The sequence below is a fragment of the Osmia lignaria genome, chromosome 6 (assembly GCF_051020975.1).
Source record: "Osmia lignaria lignaria isolate PbOS001 chromosome 6, iyOsmLign1, whole genome shotgun sequence".
Lineage (NCBI taxonomy): Eukaryota > Metazoa > Arthropoda > Insecta > Hymenoptera > Megachilidae > Osmia > Osmia lignaria.
In genome coordinates, this window is record NC_135037.1 from 8,768,544 (window position 1) to 8,786,281 (window position 17,738).

The 17,738-nt window shown below is 36.4% G+C and overlaps 1 protein-coding gene across 5 annotated transcripts in view; it reads left to right on the forward strand.

Moving 5' to 3' along the window:
• The window catches only part of jvl (javelin-like), a 68,890-nt gene extending 51,723 nt beyond the window's left edge, over nt 1-17,167 (forward strand). For all 5 annotated transcript variants that reach the window (XM_034331904.2, XM_034331906.2, XM_034331905.2 and 2 more), the window contains 4 exons: nt 8,366-9,745; nt 9,862-9,960; nt 10,040-10,753; nt 13,160-17,167. In XM_034331904.2, the coding sequence (XP_034187795.1) occupies nt 8,366-9,745; nt 9,862-9,960; nt 10,040-10,753; nt 13,160-13,474 (2,508 nt within the window). In that variant the 3' untranslated portion in view covers nt 13,475-17,167. The remainder of the gene's footprint in view (nt 1-8,365; nt 9,746-9,861; nt 9,961-10,039; nt 10,754-13,159) is intronic.
• The last annotated feature ends 571 nt before the right edge of the window (nt 17,168-17,738 follow it).

Consider the following 17,738-nt stretch of genomic DNA (forward strand, 5'->3'; position numbering starts at 1 on the left):
AAGTTGACAATTGAAATAGAGACGTCGGGATTATTAGCAACTTTAATAACAGCAAAGGAAACGACACCGTCTGTCGAGCCTAGGATGAATCATAGCTGTCGGGCAAAGGTGGGATCCGCTTCCTCAACTGGGACGTATTAAGGTCTCTTCATAGTTGCAAACATTGAAAGTATCCCAGATTAATGCATTATTTATGGAAACTTTCATATTTAATTCTACAGAGCATACATTAGATTTGAGAGGCTAGTGCTATTACATTTTATGTTGTAAAATACACAATACATCTAAAGCGATATAGGGAATGCAAAAATTCTCGAAATTCTAATTTTGAATATATTAACATTAAAAGTAATTTAGGAACAAAATAAAATAATTTCTTATTATTGGATATCATAAAATTTAGTTTATAACTGAAAAGTACGAATGTAAAAGTAAGTTGATTTAAATTTTCCCGCGTAAATGTTTGTACGCAAGTGGTGGGGGGCTATAGACCCATATATGTATATCGTGACTTCGCTGCGTCGTCATTCTCCTCGGGGACTCCGAAGGGGAAAGGTGGGAGACCGGGGAAGGGGAGGTCTGCGAAAAGTGTCAGGAACCCCGGAATCCCAGAACTCGAGGAAGTCTACGGGGGTGATTGGGTACCCGGGAATCCGGGGAAGAGTGGTAACCGCAACATTACCATTTTCCCCTAAAAGGTCTAATTTGATCGCGATTGTACTACCAAACAATAATGTAGATACATGTATGTTCTGTTAAACCAAATGTTGGTCAGTATAATACATTTTTCAATGTTTGTGAATATGAATGGACCTTTATGCTTCCAGGGAAATTACAACACAGAGTAAAGGCTATTAAATGCCGCAAGCAGGTGACCGCACTGGGAAAAGTCAAATGTTGGGCAACCATTGAAATTCTACTGGTCACTCGCCTACAAATTTTCTTACCAGTTTCGTGAAACCTCAAAACACACAATTCTTATAATTTCTTTACCGTTTAGTGGTTTCTAGAAGGTTTACATTGTTTGATAGCAGGTCACTCTTAATAGTAGATATTTTCACTTAAAACTGTGATGTTAAATTAGAACTTATTACAACTTTTAATGTAAACTTATTACGAGTAAAATTTCGCTTGATTTCTAACAAAAATTGATAACTTTGAAAAAACAATGTGAATCTTAAATAAAAATCTGTTTTTCAAGGGTAATCAGCAGGTTAAAATTATACAATTGATCGAGCTATATTTATGGTGGAAGATTTCAAGGATACGAGCAAAACGATTACCCGTTTAATTGGATCAATTATGCGCAATTAATGCAGAAATAATCTAAAGATTCCTCGCTGATTATACAACGGTGCTCTGATGGGATGCTAATTTCGAGCTATCAGTTCCATCTGGAATCCGTCGCAGACATGTTGCGCATTTTCATTTCGTTTAATGATGATTGTGATTTTGCCTGACGTCAGTGCTTCTTCTGGTATATTGGCAAATGATTCCATCTCAGGCGGTTGTAATACAAGGAAACTTAATTAGATGAATGAACTCGTCAAGAAATTGACTTCCAATGAAGTGAAAATTTAGAATAACAAATTTGTTAGGGGTTAAAAATTTTAGGAGTTAAAAACTCAAAAATTCAAGGAGTCAATACTTCTTCAGACGATGTGGGTCACTACCCCAAATTGAATTAAATTCTTAAAATTTTTCAAAGCAGCGAAGACAATTTGTTTCCACTTACCAGTCGTGTAAAATGCTGTTCGAGCGAAACGATAATCCCAGGGTAATCCGAAGAAGGGTTAATCAACATTGAAAGGGTTCACGAACGGTTTAAGCACGCGAAAGTCATGGCTGCGTTCGCGGCGAGGCAGACAGACAAGAGATCAGGAAATCCTTGCTTTTGCCGGCCAACCTAAGCAGCTACTCTCATTTCCAGGCGCGCGTGACGGGTTAGAACGATGTCCGTCTCTCCTCTCAGCCCACCCCGTTTTCCTTTTCCAGCGATCTGACACTGAACTCGATCGTTGATCTCATTCAGGGTCGAGTGTTCCTTGAGTTACGCTCCGTGTTCTTGCCGGCCATCGTTTCTCTCCACCATCTACAAATGATTCTCCGTGTTCTCGTTGTTCATTTGTTATTTAATCCAAGTGTGAATCGTTCTTTCGAATGATGAGCTTTAGAGATATCCATGATGGTGGTTGATTTCTTTCGCTATTAGGGGTGATTATAGTCATCCATCACTGACAGATTTCAATGCATTGAATTTAAAGCTTGGAGTTTGGGGAAAAAGACTACTTAATAGCTTTAATAATTTTCTTAATGCAAAAGAGCCGATTCTTCGTTGAAAGACACAATGGATTGATCAATTTATAGTTTAGAATTGTTCATCAGCCAGTATTACATTTTCAGTTATTTGTAGTGTATACATTTCTTTTTTATTTTAGAAAAGTACAAGATGCTGCATTACACATTTAACACTATAATTATACTATAAGAACTATAGCAAATGATTTTTTTGTAATCATAATTCTTGGTTGTGAACGTGGAACAATCGTACAAGCAGTTCCCTTAATGAATAGTCAGAGTGTTTATTACACAGTAATTACAGAGTGGTAATGCAGTAATAGTTTAATCATAGCCCTTCGATGTTTACTTTAAGATAAAGCTTCACCCGAGTGAAAGTTTCTCGACCTTTTCTTTATTTAACGTGCAATCGAACAATTATTTCGTGGATTTTACCCTTTTGGAGGTTAATTTCTTAATGATCGGTTAGACAGGACACGATTCACTCTTATTAATTTAAATAGGAGAAAAGTTTGTTTCCAAACAAGGTATCGACTAATGGTGTATTAGAAATGTGTGTTTTCTAACGTCAAAGAAAGTTAATGATTCTGTAATTTGTAATATCATTTTAGGATAATAATAATTTATTCTGGAAATTAGGATATGTCTAACAATATTCTAATTTCTATTCTAATTCTAAACAATATTCTAATTTCAATTCTAACTTTAAGCAATATTCTAATTTCTATTCTAACTAAAATTTTATTAGCTTTATTTCTGATATTATATTTTCAATATAGTTTCCTCAATTATTTCTTAAATAAAAATTGAAATACACTTATGGCAAAATAGGTCTTATCATTATGCAGCGAGTTTTCTATAGTCATCAAAAAGGAGCACGGCTCCGTGACTTTTACAGTGAATCGCTCCATCCGCATCTTTTTCACCTGTTGTTCCACGGGAATTATTACAAGGGGCACTTTGACACAAAAGCCCCGTTTTCTCTTACTTTCCTGCTTTACCGCTTGACTAGTCGTGCCGTGCATTAAGATTTTGAAACATCCAGCGGAAACGCTTAGCACGCACTCCCTGTTGCCGGTTGATTTACAAACGGCAGATCACACGGAAGGGATTTCTACTATTCTCTGATTCATACGATAATGCGACCATTTATTCTAACTTTTTCCATGTTTCAATTTTAAACAATTAATTTTTCATGAAACGTCGCGAACGAGATTTCTAATGTTAACCTTTTGCAACTGATATTATTCATCCCAGCTACAGGGAATGTGTGGTGTTCTAATTTAAATAACTTTCTAAGACACTCAAAAACTACATAGTTATTTGAGATTCAATGAAATTCAATTTTAGAGAAAATAAAATTCAGTTCTTCTTTTTAACCAATCCTTACCTTTCAATCATTTGTTTTACTTTAAAATTAATTCTTATTGTAATTAATGCTTTTCTATTAAAAGATTTAGAATTAATGTTTATCTGCCTTAGATAGAAGTATATAGTGTGTGTTATATAAAAGAAAATAATTTTCCTTCTACTGATAAATTAGTTCATTTTCAATCAATTCATTAACTATCACAGGGAACATGATAAAGTGCAGAATACCCGTAACCTTAATGATAACAGAAACCTGTTTCGAAATTTTCTCTATCGATACTATTTATTAAATCTATGCACCTAGCAAGACAAGTTGCATTTTTGAGTTTCTTGATGCGAAACTTCAAGGTTTATCAACCTTTTCAAGTTATCAGTCAGACCGAAACCACAAGGTACCATCAATTTCAATCGTGCTACAGGGATCGATAAGAGCTCCCACGATACCGTGTGCAATTTCCACTACCAATTTATCATTCGTATCGATAATAATTTTTCGAATACATTTTCATGTACAGTCTGTTATATTTTATCAAATTGAATAAAGTCTATGCCACTGTCTCAGAGATCCACCATCTGGAGGTTAAATTTGTCAATAAAATTCCACAAATTATGGCTAAAGTTCTTTTTGAAAAATTAGCTCCAAATATGAATATTTACAACGTGTTTAGTGGTTAATTCTAAGCTTTCTTTCTTCCTTTTTGGAAAACATTTGAGGTAATCAAATTTTAACAGGAATTTTTGATATTTACGTTTATTTTATTTTATTTATTTATTTAAAAGGACATTTTTTTGGAGTAAAATGATAATGATTAATAAGAGAAGATTTTAAAGAGACTGTACGCTGTATCTAGTGACGGAAACGCTTGGTTCAAGAGAAACGGACGGATATTAGGCCCCAATAACCCGATTCTCGTCACTTTATTCTCATCGTGCGTAGTCGGACACGTCGTTTTTCAGTGTTCTCCGGATCCCTCAGAAGCATACCAATTACTTATATCGCGCCGACTTGAGCGACTTCCTGAATTGCAGCAGCAAATCTTTGCTGAAACCGTTGCACAAGTCTGCAGTCTGAAATAAACGACTATTTTCTAGATACTAAACTACACAGGATGCTGTGAAATTCGTGATAGAAAAACTGAAGTAAACGGAAATTACCATTTACTTTTGTACATAAACGATTGAACATTAAATATTTCCTAATGGACGATTCTGAGTCATAAAGCGGTCGATCCGCTATTGATTCAAATTAGAAACCAGCCATCTTGTATTAAAAATATTAATGAAATGTTTATGTGATTATTTTCATCAAATTTTAAGCTTTAAATTGATATATCTTAAGTGGTATTTTATAATAATTTTATGTCATGAAATCCTGTTAGACTTTGAGGTGCAACGACCTGATAATAAGTCCACCAGTTATTCCAGAAATAAAATTTTTTAATTTTTTGCAATTTGTCCATTTGGATATTTGATAAATTTTTTAGCAATTGAATTATTAGCACAGGGATAATTATTCCCAATATGTCATTTCTGTAAAGAAGTCAATGGGGTGCTTGGTATCTTTCTGCAATTAGCTAGTTCAGATGTGATGCAATTTTTATTTTTCAAAGATAAAATATCTACAAATTGGATGAATTTCCTCTTTTTGGCTACTTGTTTCGAATGTGGACCAGACAAGAGTCCTTCACCTTTAACCCTTAACCATGTTAACTACCTTTCGCTTTCCATTTCGACTTCTCTTTCGTCAGCGATGAAATTCGCATTCCTTCGTTTCCAGATCGCTAGATAAGTGAGAGAACGCTTTATTTCGCACGGTAATTACGTGTCAGAGGCAGTGGCTGCTTCGTGTCGCCGATTCGAATGTTTTGAAAACATGATTTACTAGGTAAGAATGCATATTTGTTATCTAAGATATATGGATGTTGCAAGAAGGCAGTGGCGGTGTGAAAGTTGACTTTTCTGTGTGCATATCGTGGATTAAAAAAATAGAGGAGATTGTGAACTGTGATTAATAGAAACGACTGGCAAGTTGTCGAGAAAGATTTCGAGTGCATTTTTATTCTAACAATAGAGAGCATGTACAAATTTTAGCTAATTAACTGTTCACGGTTAATTATTGTTATGGAGGATGACTTGAAGTTGTTAAAGTTTAAGATTTCTGGCGACTAATTGTAATTAATGGGATATTAATTAATAATATATGATTCATTTTGAAAATGAATTTATTAAACTAATATCAATTAATATTGATCTTTGATTTGGATTTGTACTATATATTTCTCGAAAACCATTATTTAATCTTCTAATCAAAGAATTGAAGAATATAAGTCTATTGACTAATTACTGTTAAATATTATAAAAATTAAAAGCAACGTAATTAATGAAGTTTCGTATAGAAATCGTGGAAACAGCTGTGAATCGTGGAATTTCACAAATATGAGATTCTTCTGTGACTTTTCTTAACTCTGTTATATATTATCCATTTCTATGCGATGTCTAATTAAGAGGATAAAAAGGAGTTATCAAAGGATTCGATCCAATTAAAAAGTCATTAGGATTGTGTATATGTATTCTATTGTTTGGTTGACTACTTGCTTTCTATTTATTAAAAAGATGATATAATAAATAAAAATAATCTATCACCTGTAAAATATTAATAAATAAAATGTTTTAATTATTACATTGTCACTTAAGTGTTCCTATTTTAATTGGATATAAAACAAATTTAAGACTGGGTCATGAATGATCCAGCATCCACCCCTAGAGGCTAAATTAAAAGAGCATAAATATTTTGATGACTCACTATATGTTACGAAAGTACATGTCGAAATCGTGTTCTGGAGGGAACGTATTATACTACAATTACCTCTTCTTGTATAAGAAGAGCACAACCGCAGGAAAGGGATTAAACCGTAAGGAGAAAGAAATTGCACTTTCGAATGCAATAAACTGCCAAGTAATTTCGTGTGCAAGACTTGTGTTGAAGAGTGTCGGTATGCAACATACAGAGGGTGATCAAATTATTACAAACAAATGGAAAAATGACATATTTTATATTTTCAACATCATCAGAAGTTAACCCTTTCATTACTAAGAATAATTATAGTTATCCAACGTGAAACGTTTATCTGCTTTAAAATACATAATAGGCATGAAATAGAAAATTAAAAATGACAAAAGCAAATATACTTTTAAAGAGAGATATTTTATTGCAAAGAAAATTATTTTATTTATTTAATCAGTGTATGTGCTTTGTAATTAAAAATGTATCAAAGTGTATTTTTAATTCTACCCTTGATCAGATGTCAAGTGGCTGATGATTTCGAAGTGTTCATAATAACTTGATCACCCACTGTATGGAATAGGGGAACACAAAGTGTTCTGCACGCGACAACACCTGTCACGCGCTTTGCGTTTCGCGAGCATGTAAGCGATTAACATCTACCTTCGCACGTGTAATTTTCACTCTGGAAAGTTGACGTTTCACCGCCGTGGGTGATGTTCCGAGATGCAACTTTGTCGCGATTTTTCGCCTTGTCTTTAAGTTACCACGTCGTTCAAACAGTGATCGCCGGAGGCCAAATGCATTGTAAAATGCATTTTGCTTGTACAACCTCTGACAAGATACGACTCTTCTGTAATGAGATACACTATCCAGGTGTTTCAAACACATCAATTTCTTTTTATTTTATTAAAGTTTCAAGGGAAAAATTCAAACTCTTGATAAAGTTGCTATGAAGATGGGATCTGTTATATGAAAAGGCTGCTTAACATGAAGATATTCCTTGAACGCAGTTTTATATTATCCACCAAGGAAGATAGTGTAATTTATACAATTAATTAAGAATTATTGAATAATTTATAAAAGAAAATTTTATGTATATGAGAAGATAATTATGTGATTAACAAAGCTGCAATTGTTATTGGTGAAAATTGATAAGAAAGAACAGTTTGTTTATTTTCCTAATAATTTCATTTAACAGAAGGTGCAATGAATATCGTAGTTATATAAATATACTCACGGAAGAGCGATTTTAATAATGAAGTTTATTACCCAATATTTCTGTGCCAGATCTTCTTATCTTCACGTAAGCAAAAGTTATAGTTTATTTCAGTTTCCATCAACATCTTGTATATACAATATGAAGCAATGTATAAGCAGATAATGAGAATTTATACAGAGTAATTTCCTTACGATTTCTTATTGTTGCAATAAGATGCTGTTCATTTATACCCGTTCACTCGCTGATTTGCTTGTTGCAGTAATGAAAAGTATAATTAACATGTTTAAAACATGTAACGAGATGTTATTGAGGCATATATTTCTATTTTAACGAGTTCCTATTCCTTGATCATTCGTAGTTGGAGTCGTATAACTGTTTCTATATATCGCTCGAAAACTATACATAATATTACAGTAATTCAGGTGTTTTGAAATAGGTGATTCCGTTTGAAAAATATATAATTTGAAAAATTAAAGTCGGATTGCAGAAATGAAATAAATTAGAAACTCGGGTAGCAATTTAGTTTTGGAAAGCAAAATTTTATGAAAAAAATTTCCTTTTCATTTTTTTCCCCCCACAGAATTGGCCCTTTGAAGGTTTAATGACCCCAGCTACTATCCGAGATTAAACTCGGTTTTATTAAAAACAAATTATGTGAAAATTTAATTTTGAAATTTGTTTGATTGTAACAGTGTGGCAGCGGCGGAGGGTCGACGGAGGGGGTGGTCGGGAGCGTGAGTGGTAGCGGCAGCGGTGGTAACAGCAGCAGCGGCGGTGGCATGGATTGCATGCCCATACGGCCGGGTCCTTTTCATTACTTGATAAGCGAGCAGGCTAAGTCGTTGGTGGCCCTGCAGGAGCTGCAGAATGAGGTCGGCGCCCTTCTCGAGTTTCGGGACCTCGTCATCGAGACGTTCCCAAACCTCCGGCACAAGATGGCCGCGACGGCGTCCGCGGGAGCGTCCGTGATGTCCTCCTCCTGCGCTCAGAATTCCCACATCCCGTTGCCGCTGTCCAGTCCTTCATCCAGAAGGATCAACGAATGGGAGCCGGGTAAAGTACGGAGAAGAGTTCCTCGAGAGGGTGGCGAGTCTTCGTCGTCCTCGTTGCCCAGAAGTCGTAGCAATTCGCACAGCGGCGGAACGAAGAACAACTGTAGCGCCACTGTTCAGGATTCCGGCTTCAGCACCGAGACGTCGTCCAAGGATAGCGCCTCGACGGCCATAGCACCTAGACCGAACAGTCCGAGGCCGACCGTGCTGGACGAGGCTGAGGACGAGTTATGGAATCTCCTGGACGTGATCCATCGCAAGGGAATTAGGCTTAGAGAGGAGGTGGAGTGTCTTCAGGGTCGATTAGAGAGCGTGGCAACCGAGGATCTTGGCTCCACGGATATCTTGGACGCGGTGAGGAAAATCACCTGTCTGGACGACGATAGAACGGCGACGGTGCCCACGGAGGATATCAACAAGGATGAGAAGGATAGAGATTCGCAGGTGATAACGCTCAGAAGGGAGAAGGAACAACTGCTGGACAAGGTGGCCGAACTCGAGGCTGAAACTATATCGAGTCGGGCTAGGGCGCAGGAACTGCAGTCAGAGTTAGCCGCTTTGTCCGCGTTGAAGACTGGTCTGGAGGATCGACTGAGGGCTGGACTGAACGATACTTCCTCGGACATCCTCGTGCCGGGCGCACAAAGACTGCAACCAATCGCGCCCGTTGTTTCCTCGCCGAAGAACAACAGTGTTAGCAATATTAAGAGTAAGTCATCGGCTTTCGCGTCGGTCGCGACGTCCGCGAAGGCTCACAAGAGCCGTTTCCGCACGAGGACCATCGAGAAGAACGTCCTGCTCGACGTCACCGCGCATAACGAAGAGCTGAGGGACATCGACGTCGAGGCGAGCGTGAACGAGAGGAGGGCACGTTTGGGAGCGTTGGATTCCGTCCTTGTGTCGCCGACCAGGGTGGCGAACGTCAAGGACGTCGACTCGAAGAAGATCGCTGCCATTCTTCGGGAACGCTCACCTCTCGAACTGCAGCGGCATTTGATCACCACTACCGTCCATAATCAAGTATGTATACGAAAACTATGAATTGATCGAATATATTAGTGAAGGATTAAAATAAATTACAGACGTCTTGAAAAATTAACGAAAGTTGTTACGAATGATCTACTGGTAAATTGCAGGTCCTACAGAAAAGGTTAGATGAAGTAGAAAAAAGCACAGAAACTCTGTCGGAACGATTAGACAAGGCACGCGAGGAGAACGACGATCTACGTTTCCAGGTAATGCATTAAAATTTTAGGATCCTTTTAAGAATAATTGTCAAGGACACGATGCAAATGATACAACGCGTATTTTTAGCTCGAAGAAAGGAACATCGAGCTGGAGGGTACTCGAGCACGCGTGCGCGTGTTAGAGAGACTTCAGCAGCGGCCGCCAACGGAAGGAGATCCGGAGGTGGACGCGGATCAGCCAAGATGCGAGCAAAGCGGTCTCGAGCCTGGAAGTAGCACGGAATCGGCTCGCGATCATCATCAAGCGGTCGAGGTGAAACCATCACCCCGACGGCGTCCTAGTCGCATACCTTTGCTGGGTGCCAGTTCGAAAACAACGGCGCCCAGACCGCCAAGCCACGGAAGGAACGACAGCAAAGAATCATTGAAGTCGTTAACGAGACCTCCGCGTGATTCTAGTCGCGACAGTCACGGTGGAAAGTCCCTGTCGAAGGCACGCGACTCGAATCGTGACTCTCTCGGCAACAAGAGCTTGACGAAGAACAGCAACAACAATAATAACAACAACAACGGTAGCAGTAACGGGAACAACAACGGGAACGGAAACAGCAAGGAGACGAACAGGGAGTCCCTGAACAGGTCCCTGCCGCGTAACAATTCCAGCCGAGACTCCTTAAATAAATCCTCCTCGCTGTCCCGAGCCCGAGACTCGCTGGAGTCTAACAACCTCGGCACGTCCTCATCCCCGGGGACGACTCCTCCTCGACGACCGCCCGCTCCTGCACGCCGTTCCCACAGCTTGGCCCGCGCGGCAACGTCCGTTGATACCGAGAACGGCAAGGTACGATCCGTAAAGCTATACTGGCTAAACTGGCTGAAGTCACCGTTGTCCAATGGCCAGATCTAGTAGAGAGTCCATCGTATCCTCTTCACCAGGACGGTCGACTAGTCGCTGTTTAGGGATATCTGCTGCTTCTAACCGCGCCCTCGTACGAAGTCATGCCTCAAGGACCTCTTTTTAATATCCTCCAGTTTCGACACGTAAACGTACGCGGATCGATCGAACTGTCCCCTGCTAGTGCCTACCATCGTTCCTACCATCGCCAACGTCACCGGGTACAACTTTTCGATCCAGCTAAGCTAAGCGTACGACTTGTAATTCGCCGTGTCACGCTGTTCACGATCGTTCTTTTTTGAATCACACTCTATCTTTCGTCGTTCTCTTTGTGCGGTTCCTGTTTCCATCTTCAGTAGCTTTATTACCGAGATGGATAACACACACTGTCGATCGTAGCGTAAACTGTGTCTGGATTTTTTTTTTTTTTTTTTTTAAATTTAATTTTCTTGAGATCGTTCGCGATCTAACACACTCTTCCCTACGACACGATCATTTCTGATACAGAGTTACTGAAAACTCTGACGCACACAGAGACCTCTCGACCGACGCTTGTCTTAAAAAATACGACCAATCGCCCGACGATCCACTACCGAAAATCTGTCTGATCTGGAGCGCAGGCGAGCGTGCGTTCGAGCCCGTCCCCGGCGGTCCAATAAAGAAAATGGCCCCTTCTCGCGTGCCGCCGGTTTTTCTCGTAAGTTATGCTTCTTTTATTATCATTTGCTTCGATGCTTCTTCCTGGATGTGGTGAGCTATGAGCCTGTTTCTTATTTTATTTTTCTTTCTTTATCCTGATCTTCCTGTTTCTCGTCAGTAGTACACACGTCAGTAGTCGTTCCTCCCCTTTTTTTATATTCTCTATCACTTGGAGTTTGGCATGCGCACGCACCCGTAGTGAGCCTCCCTGTAATATCCATTTCAATTGACGGAAATGTTCCCTTGTTTCTTTCTTTTAATACACGAGTAGATACATCACTGGTCCGCGATTTTTAACGCATTTTATCATATAGAGGGGTATTTTCTAGGTTTCTGATAAACGATTGAATACTACTTCTTATACTATGCTATGAATAATTTTGTTTTCCTGCACAATGTCGATCTCAGTTCAATTATTTTAGTAGTTTATTTGCAAAGAATGCATGCGGATGGTACACAGAGTTACGTCGAATTTTGTGAAAGTATAAATGAAAGAAATTGAACATTTTTTGAGATGAATCGCAAAATTCGACGAATGATCTAGTCAGAAAGCGAACATAGGGGAATACTTTTTTTACTTATCCGTCCGTTTCCTTCACTATCCATTCCTGAAACGCGTCGTTATCGTCGTCGCGAATTCAATGAACAGAGAAACGAAGAGTACCGTTTAAAAAGCGCACTTCGTCCGGTATAATGTTAATTTTCACATTCGTGTTAGAGGAGATCACTTTGTTTTCTTGAATATCCATTAATCTTCTAGTTTTGTTTGCTCTTTTTTCATTTGCTGAAGTTTGATCTTATTTGCTAGCGTTGCTTGTATGCGGACATAGCCTCGAGAGCCATGACGTGGCTCGGATTCGCACTTATAATGATTGATGTTAAGGAAAATGAATCGACCACACGCTTACCTGCTTGGCCTTGCGGTTCATTGTCCATCTCACGTCCAGTGCTACGTGATACTATTATACAAATTAAATGCCACTTTGAATTTTTCTTTTTAATACGCTCCCTCGGAGTGTAATTGATGTTTGCAGTGACGATCAGAAGTTCAGTCGTTTTCTTCTATTGAACGGATATACAGGATGAATCACTTAACTTGATCACCTTAATTATCTTTGCTATTCGTACCAAAGTTAGCTGGCATCGAAAGGGTCATAACACAGCAGTAATAATTAATTTTCTAAATGGAAGATTTTGGGAGATTTTAAGGTCAACTTAAAATATTTTTTAATTACCTATAATTAGGTATTCTATTAGTGCCATTATTAGGAATTACACCAGACACCATCAGGAATTCAGACGATGCCCAAAATTTAAAATAATAACGTGTTATAATTTTTATTGATTGATTTTTTTTCTATCGTAATTAACGTCAGAAGTAATTGACCGTGACTGCAAAGATTCGCAATTAGAATTAACTCAAACAAATAAAACGTACCCTACACAAATTAGTAGCACATTCGACAATCATTATCATAAAAAAGTATCAGAGAAAGGTATACGAGCACTGATCATTGTGGGGTTTGTGTACTATGCCTCGGAGGAATCACGTACAAGCTGCGTACAAGTCTCGAAGCTGAGTTTGTTGTATTTTCATCAGAATACAAGCAGCAAGATTCGTGAGAAATATTAACGAAAATTGATGATTTCCAGAGTTGCACCGAACCACCGAGTTCCTGGTGTTCAACGAACGGCAGCTTCCGACACAGCGACTCCTCTTTGTATCCGGACTCGTTAAACCAGGAGACGTCATCGTTGACTGGCACCACAAAAGTGGAATTCATCATCGGCTCGCCGACCAGACGATTTCGACAAAGCTCTGTCTGGCCACATCGTTATTTCGACAGCATAGATTCCGCGGCCATGTTAAACGAAAGTCTTTTGACCGATGAATTTTCGCTTCGTCGTGGCGAAGCTCTCGCCGAGTGCGATTCGCTCGAGTGTCAACCGATATCAAACGAGAGCTGAGCCACCGAGTTTAGCGTTTGCCGAATCGCGTTATGTTTAAAGAATCTTGATATGCGTTATTTTCTTGAATGGAATTTGGAAAATTCTTTGTGCTCGAGCAGAGGACGGTATTGAACGATATTGTTCTCTTTAATTACTTAATTATCTTAATTAATATTCTGAATAAATTAAACTGTTTCTGGATTTTTATGAGGAACGTGGGACGCTCAAGCTCTACTTAAAAGGTAAAAATTATTGCAAGATGTAGTGAAAAATTGAAACATTTTAACTAAGGATGATAGGATAACTTTATTCAGTAATCTATAAATTAAAACATTAGCGAATGAAGTTATTAGTGTATCTAATATAATTTTTATTAATCTGACAGAGAAGGGGATATACGAGATGTAGGTAATATTTAATTCTCTTAATACAATAATTGGAAGATAGTATTCTGTAGTAATAATCAGTATTGTGGAAACTAAAAGAAGAAAATAGAGTTGACTTAATTTGTACATATAACGAGAAAGATTTATAGATGTATTAAGTTTGAATGAATTGATAAACAGTTTTGAGAATCTAAAACAGAAGAATAAAGAATGTATTTTATATTATTTGGATAGGCATTAATTTTAATCTTTGTGATATTTACAGATGTATGCTTAGGTTTTACTCTCTGCAAATATTCACAAACATTGTGGATCCGAGTGATTGGAAAATATATAATTTTTCATAATTTGTTATAAAATTTGTACAATATATTAGCGAAGAATTATGTACATAGCAGGTTGAAAATATCGAAGTGTTTGAAATTCAGTATTCAGTTTTTAAAAGTAGGCATTATTCGAAAATAAAAAACAATCTTTTGTGTCGTTCAGATTATTTATATTGTTCGAATTCTTTTAATTTTAAAAATTATTAAAGACAGGTATGCAGAAAGGAAGCAGAAATATTTCACAAAAGAATAAATTGAACCACTTATAAAGGAAACTAGATAAAGAAGCATAAATTATAAAAAAATATCAAGATTCTTTAACATATAATAAAGCTTTTCACTCTAAGGGATTAAAACAGGGATTTACATAATCTTCTTTTCAGCATTTTTAAAAAAATCTTATTTTGCATTTTGTGTGCATTTTTATCTTACAGATTGTTTTGTATCCATTTTACGTATTTCAGACGCCGTGGAATTGTATCTGTATGTTTTTCGACTTAACATCTAACAAAACGTTTGCTTTTATTTGTTCAAATATCTTAGATGTTTGCATTATAGAATGGAAGATTAAACATGATACACCGATGTGTGTTCATTTGCAGTACATTGATGTGTAAAAGTTTCGAGTGAAATTTTCTTTGTATCCTTTTTTTTTTAGCCTTTCGACGAATGAACTTAACTTTTAATCGATCCGGTTGAAATCATTGTAATCCGAGATAATGGTTGTGAAATTTACTGTTTTCTCAATTTTTTACTTTGCTTTTTTTGTTATGAATGGAGACACTGTCGGTGAATGAACAATAAAAGTCGAGGATATTTAAGTACACTTTTGATCAAACCGTTTCTATAAATATCAACTAATAATTTAATGCATTACCATTCTCATTGCAATGTATAATATTTCATAACAATTCGTTAGTCATCTATATTCAAAAAGAAGAAAGAAATGGTTATTTTCAATAACGTGCAATTGTTTCTATGAATTAAGCGTTACTTATATGGATTTATAATATTAATTTATATATTATCATAGTTATTTGATACCTTGAAAAAAAAAATTAAGAAACTGTATCAGCCTTCAATTTGAAAATGAATAGAAATATTTATTACAGATTATTAAAATATGATACATTTTATTTTGCGAAGAAGATTCTACGATTATTCGTTACAACTGAATATATAATATTGATATATATTAAAATCGAAAATTATTTCTGTTGAAATAATTTCTTTAAATGATTTCGTTTCATTATTATCATTATTATTATCGATCCAATAAGTATTCGCTCAATTTTGATGAATTTAAAATGAATCTTTTCTGATTATGTAATATAGAAAAAAGAAAAGCAATCATGTATACTTAAACTTCAAGAATGAGTTTGTTCGACAAACTTTTGATTACTTGATAGTTATTTCCAATCGACCGTATAAATGAAGTTTTCTTTTTAAATGTATATTTCAGTGCATGTTATATTTGTATCTTTATATCTTAAGACTGCACCTATCAGCTGATATGATAATTGTCTTTGTTATCGTCGAACTGTCATTTTTTTTCTTTTACGGAACTACGTATCGGTATAATGAAATTAATTTAATATTTATAGCGTTTACACAACAAGAAGAAATGATATTACGACCGTTAGCACATTCCATGCTGCAAAATCAAAGATTAACAATCTTGTATTCCACGTTAGCATTTTGTACCTTTCGTTAAAACTTGCGTTGTGATTAATGTAACTTATTTATTGTGTGCGTGTGAAACGTAATTCGATTTTGTACGTACTCTCATCGTCCTTAACGAGGGACATTCGTGGAACGTCCCTTTCGAACAAAAATAAAATATATCCCTTGGGACTTCATCTACGAGTTTAAAAAGGGGAAAACGAGACGAAATAAACATTTGTGTGGGTGTAAAGATTGCCTGGAAGCTTGTTTAGAATCACATATCACGCGAACTGCCATAAAAGAAAACCGTATCTTCATTCGTATTCATCAATTCTAGGACTTAACAAGCTGTCGGATGAAAAATCCAAAATCGTAACTCATCTCTAAAGATATTCAAAGCATTCCTTTCTAAGAAACATTTCTTCTGTCAAGAATTTTTACTAACATTTTATATGAAGTACATCGTTCCCGATTTTGTATGTTTCAAGGAATTATGAGGTGAATTTTAGTGACATGGATTTACATTTTCCTGGACCAATTTAGTGACTGGCATCGCTAATTAGATGTACAATAGAAAGATATTAGATTGAATGGTATTACTATTGTATTAGTAACGCGAGGTAGCGAATTGGAAGTTTGGACATTGAAATTTTAATTATTTGAAATAGGAATAGTTAATTTTTGAGTTTCAAAGTTTTAGATTTCGAACGTTCCAATTTTAAGCCTTGAAACTTTGAAATTTCAAATTTCAAGCTTCCAAATTTCAAGATTAGAAAATTTTTATTTTCCACTCGACATCAATATTATTACTATAATAGTAATGCTGTCTAATTCTTCTTTTCTTTCCTTCTACTAATTACTCAGTTACATTGCATTTGAGGTGTCATAGCAATCAATGTGTTAACTAATTAAAATATCAATACCTCTTACAAGAACTGTCTACTTTCTCTTCGGCAATCAACATGCTAATGTCAAAATCTAAATAAATTGTTTCTTTAAGAAAATTATTTCAAAACTAACCGAAGTCCTTCGAAAGAATAGAGAGAGAGAGAGAGAGAGAGAGATACGTATGATAGCTGATCGAAGAATAAAAAAAAGTGAAGATTAATAAAAAAGCGGACGTGATTTTAATCCTAAACGTAGCATGTTTGATCTATCGTTAACGACTCGACGAAACACTACGTACCACACAGTTCCTTGCTTCAACCAATTTCGTTATTTATACAAAGAGGAAAAAGAAAATGATGAAAAAGTAAGGGAAATATAAGGTGGCGACTACGAGAACATCGAGCTTGCGTTTAATCACGTAATCAAATGTAAAGAAAGAGAAAATGCGTGATACTTGTGATCAACATATAGCCGAGTTCTCGTATAGGACTGACAGACTTTACTTATATATATATATATATGTATATTGTATTATTGTTTTAGTGCCTAACTATTTTTATGCGACTAGAAGATACCAAAACCGAAACAGTGCGTGACTTGTCGCGACGATAATGGTGGTTTTCCTTTTTTATTTCTGTCGTCGCGATTCGACGAAATGAAAACGAATATACAGGATGTTTCATAAGACGTGGGATCAATTTTAGCCATAACTTATCAATACAAAATCAATGAAAAAATTTTTTATTGAATTTTTTATCAAAAGCCCCATCGGGGATTTAGGTACTTAACCATTGTTCTGTTAGAAATAAATTTCAATTGCAGTTTATTCAACTTAATTTTGAATTAAAGTTAAATAAAATTCTGATCCCCCATTAGTTAGTCTTACCCACAAGTTACAGTATTTTGTCTCTTCAATAAATTTCAAGAAATCTTTTAGTTTATAAATAAAATAATTATTCAGAAATAGTGTTTCCAGCGGCATCATAAATCTAGCACAAATTGTAACTCGATAATTCC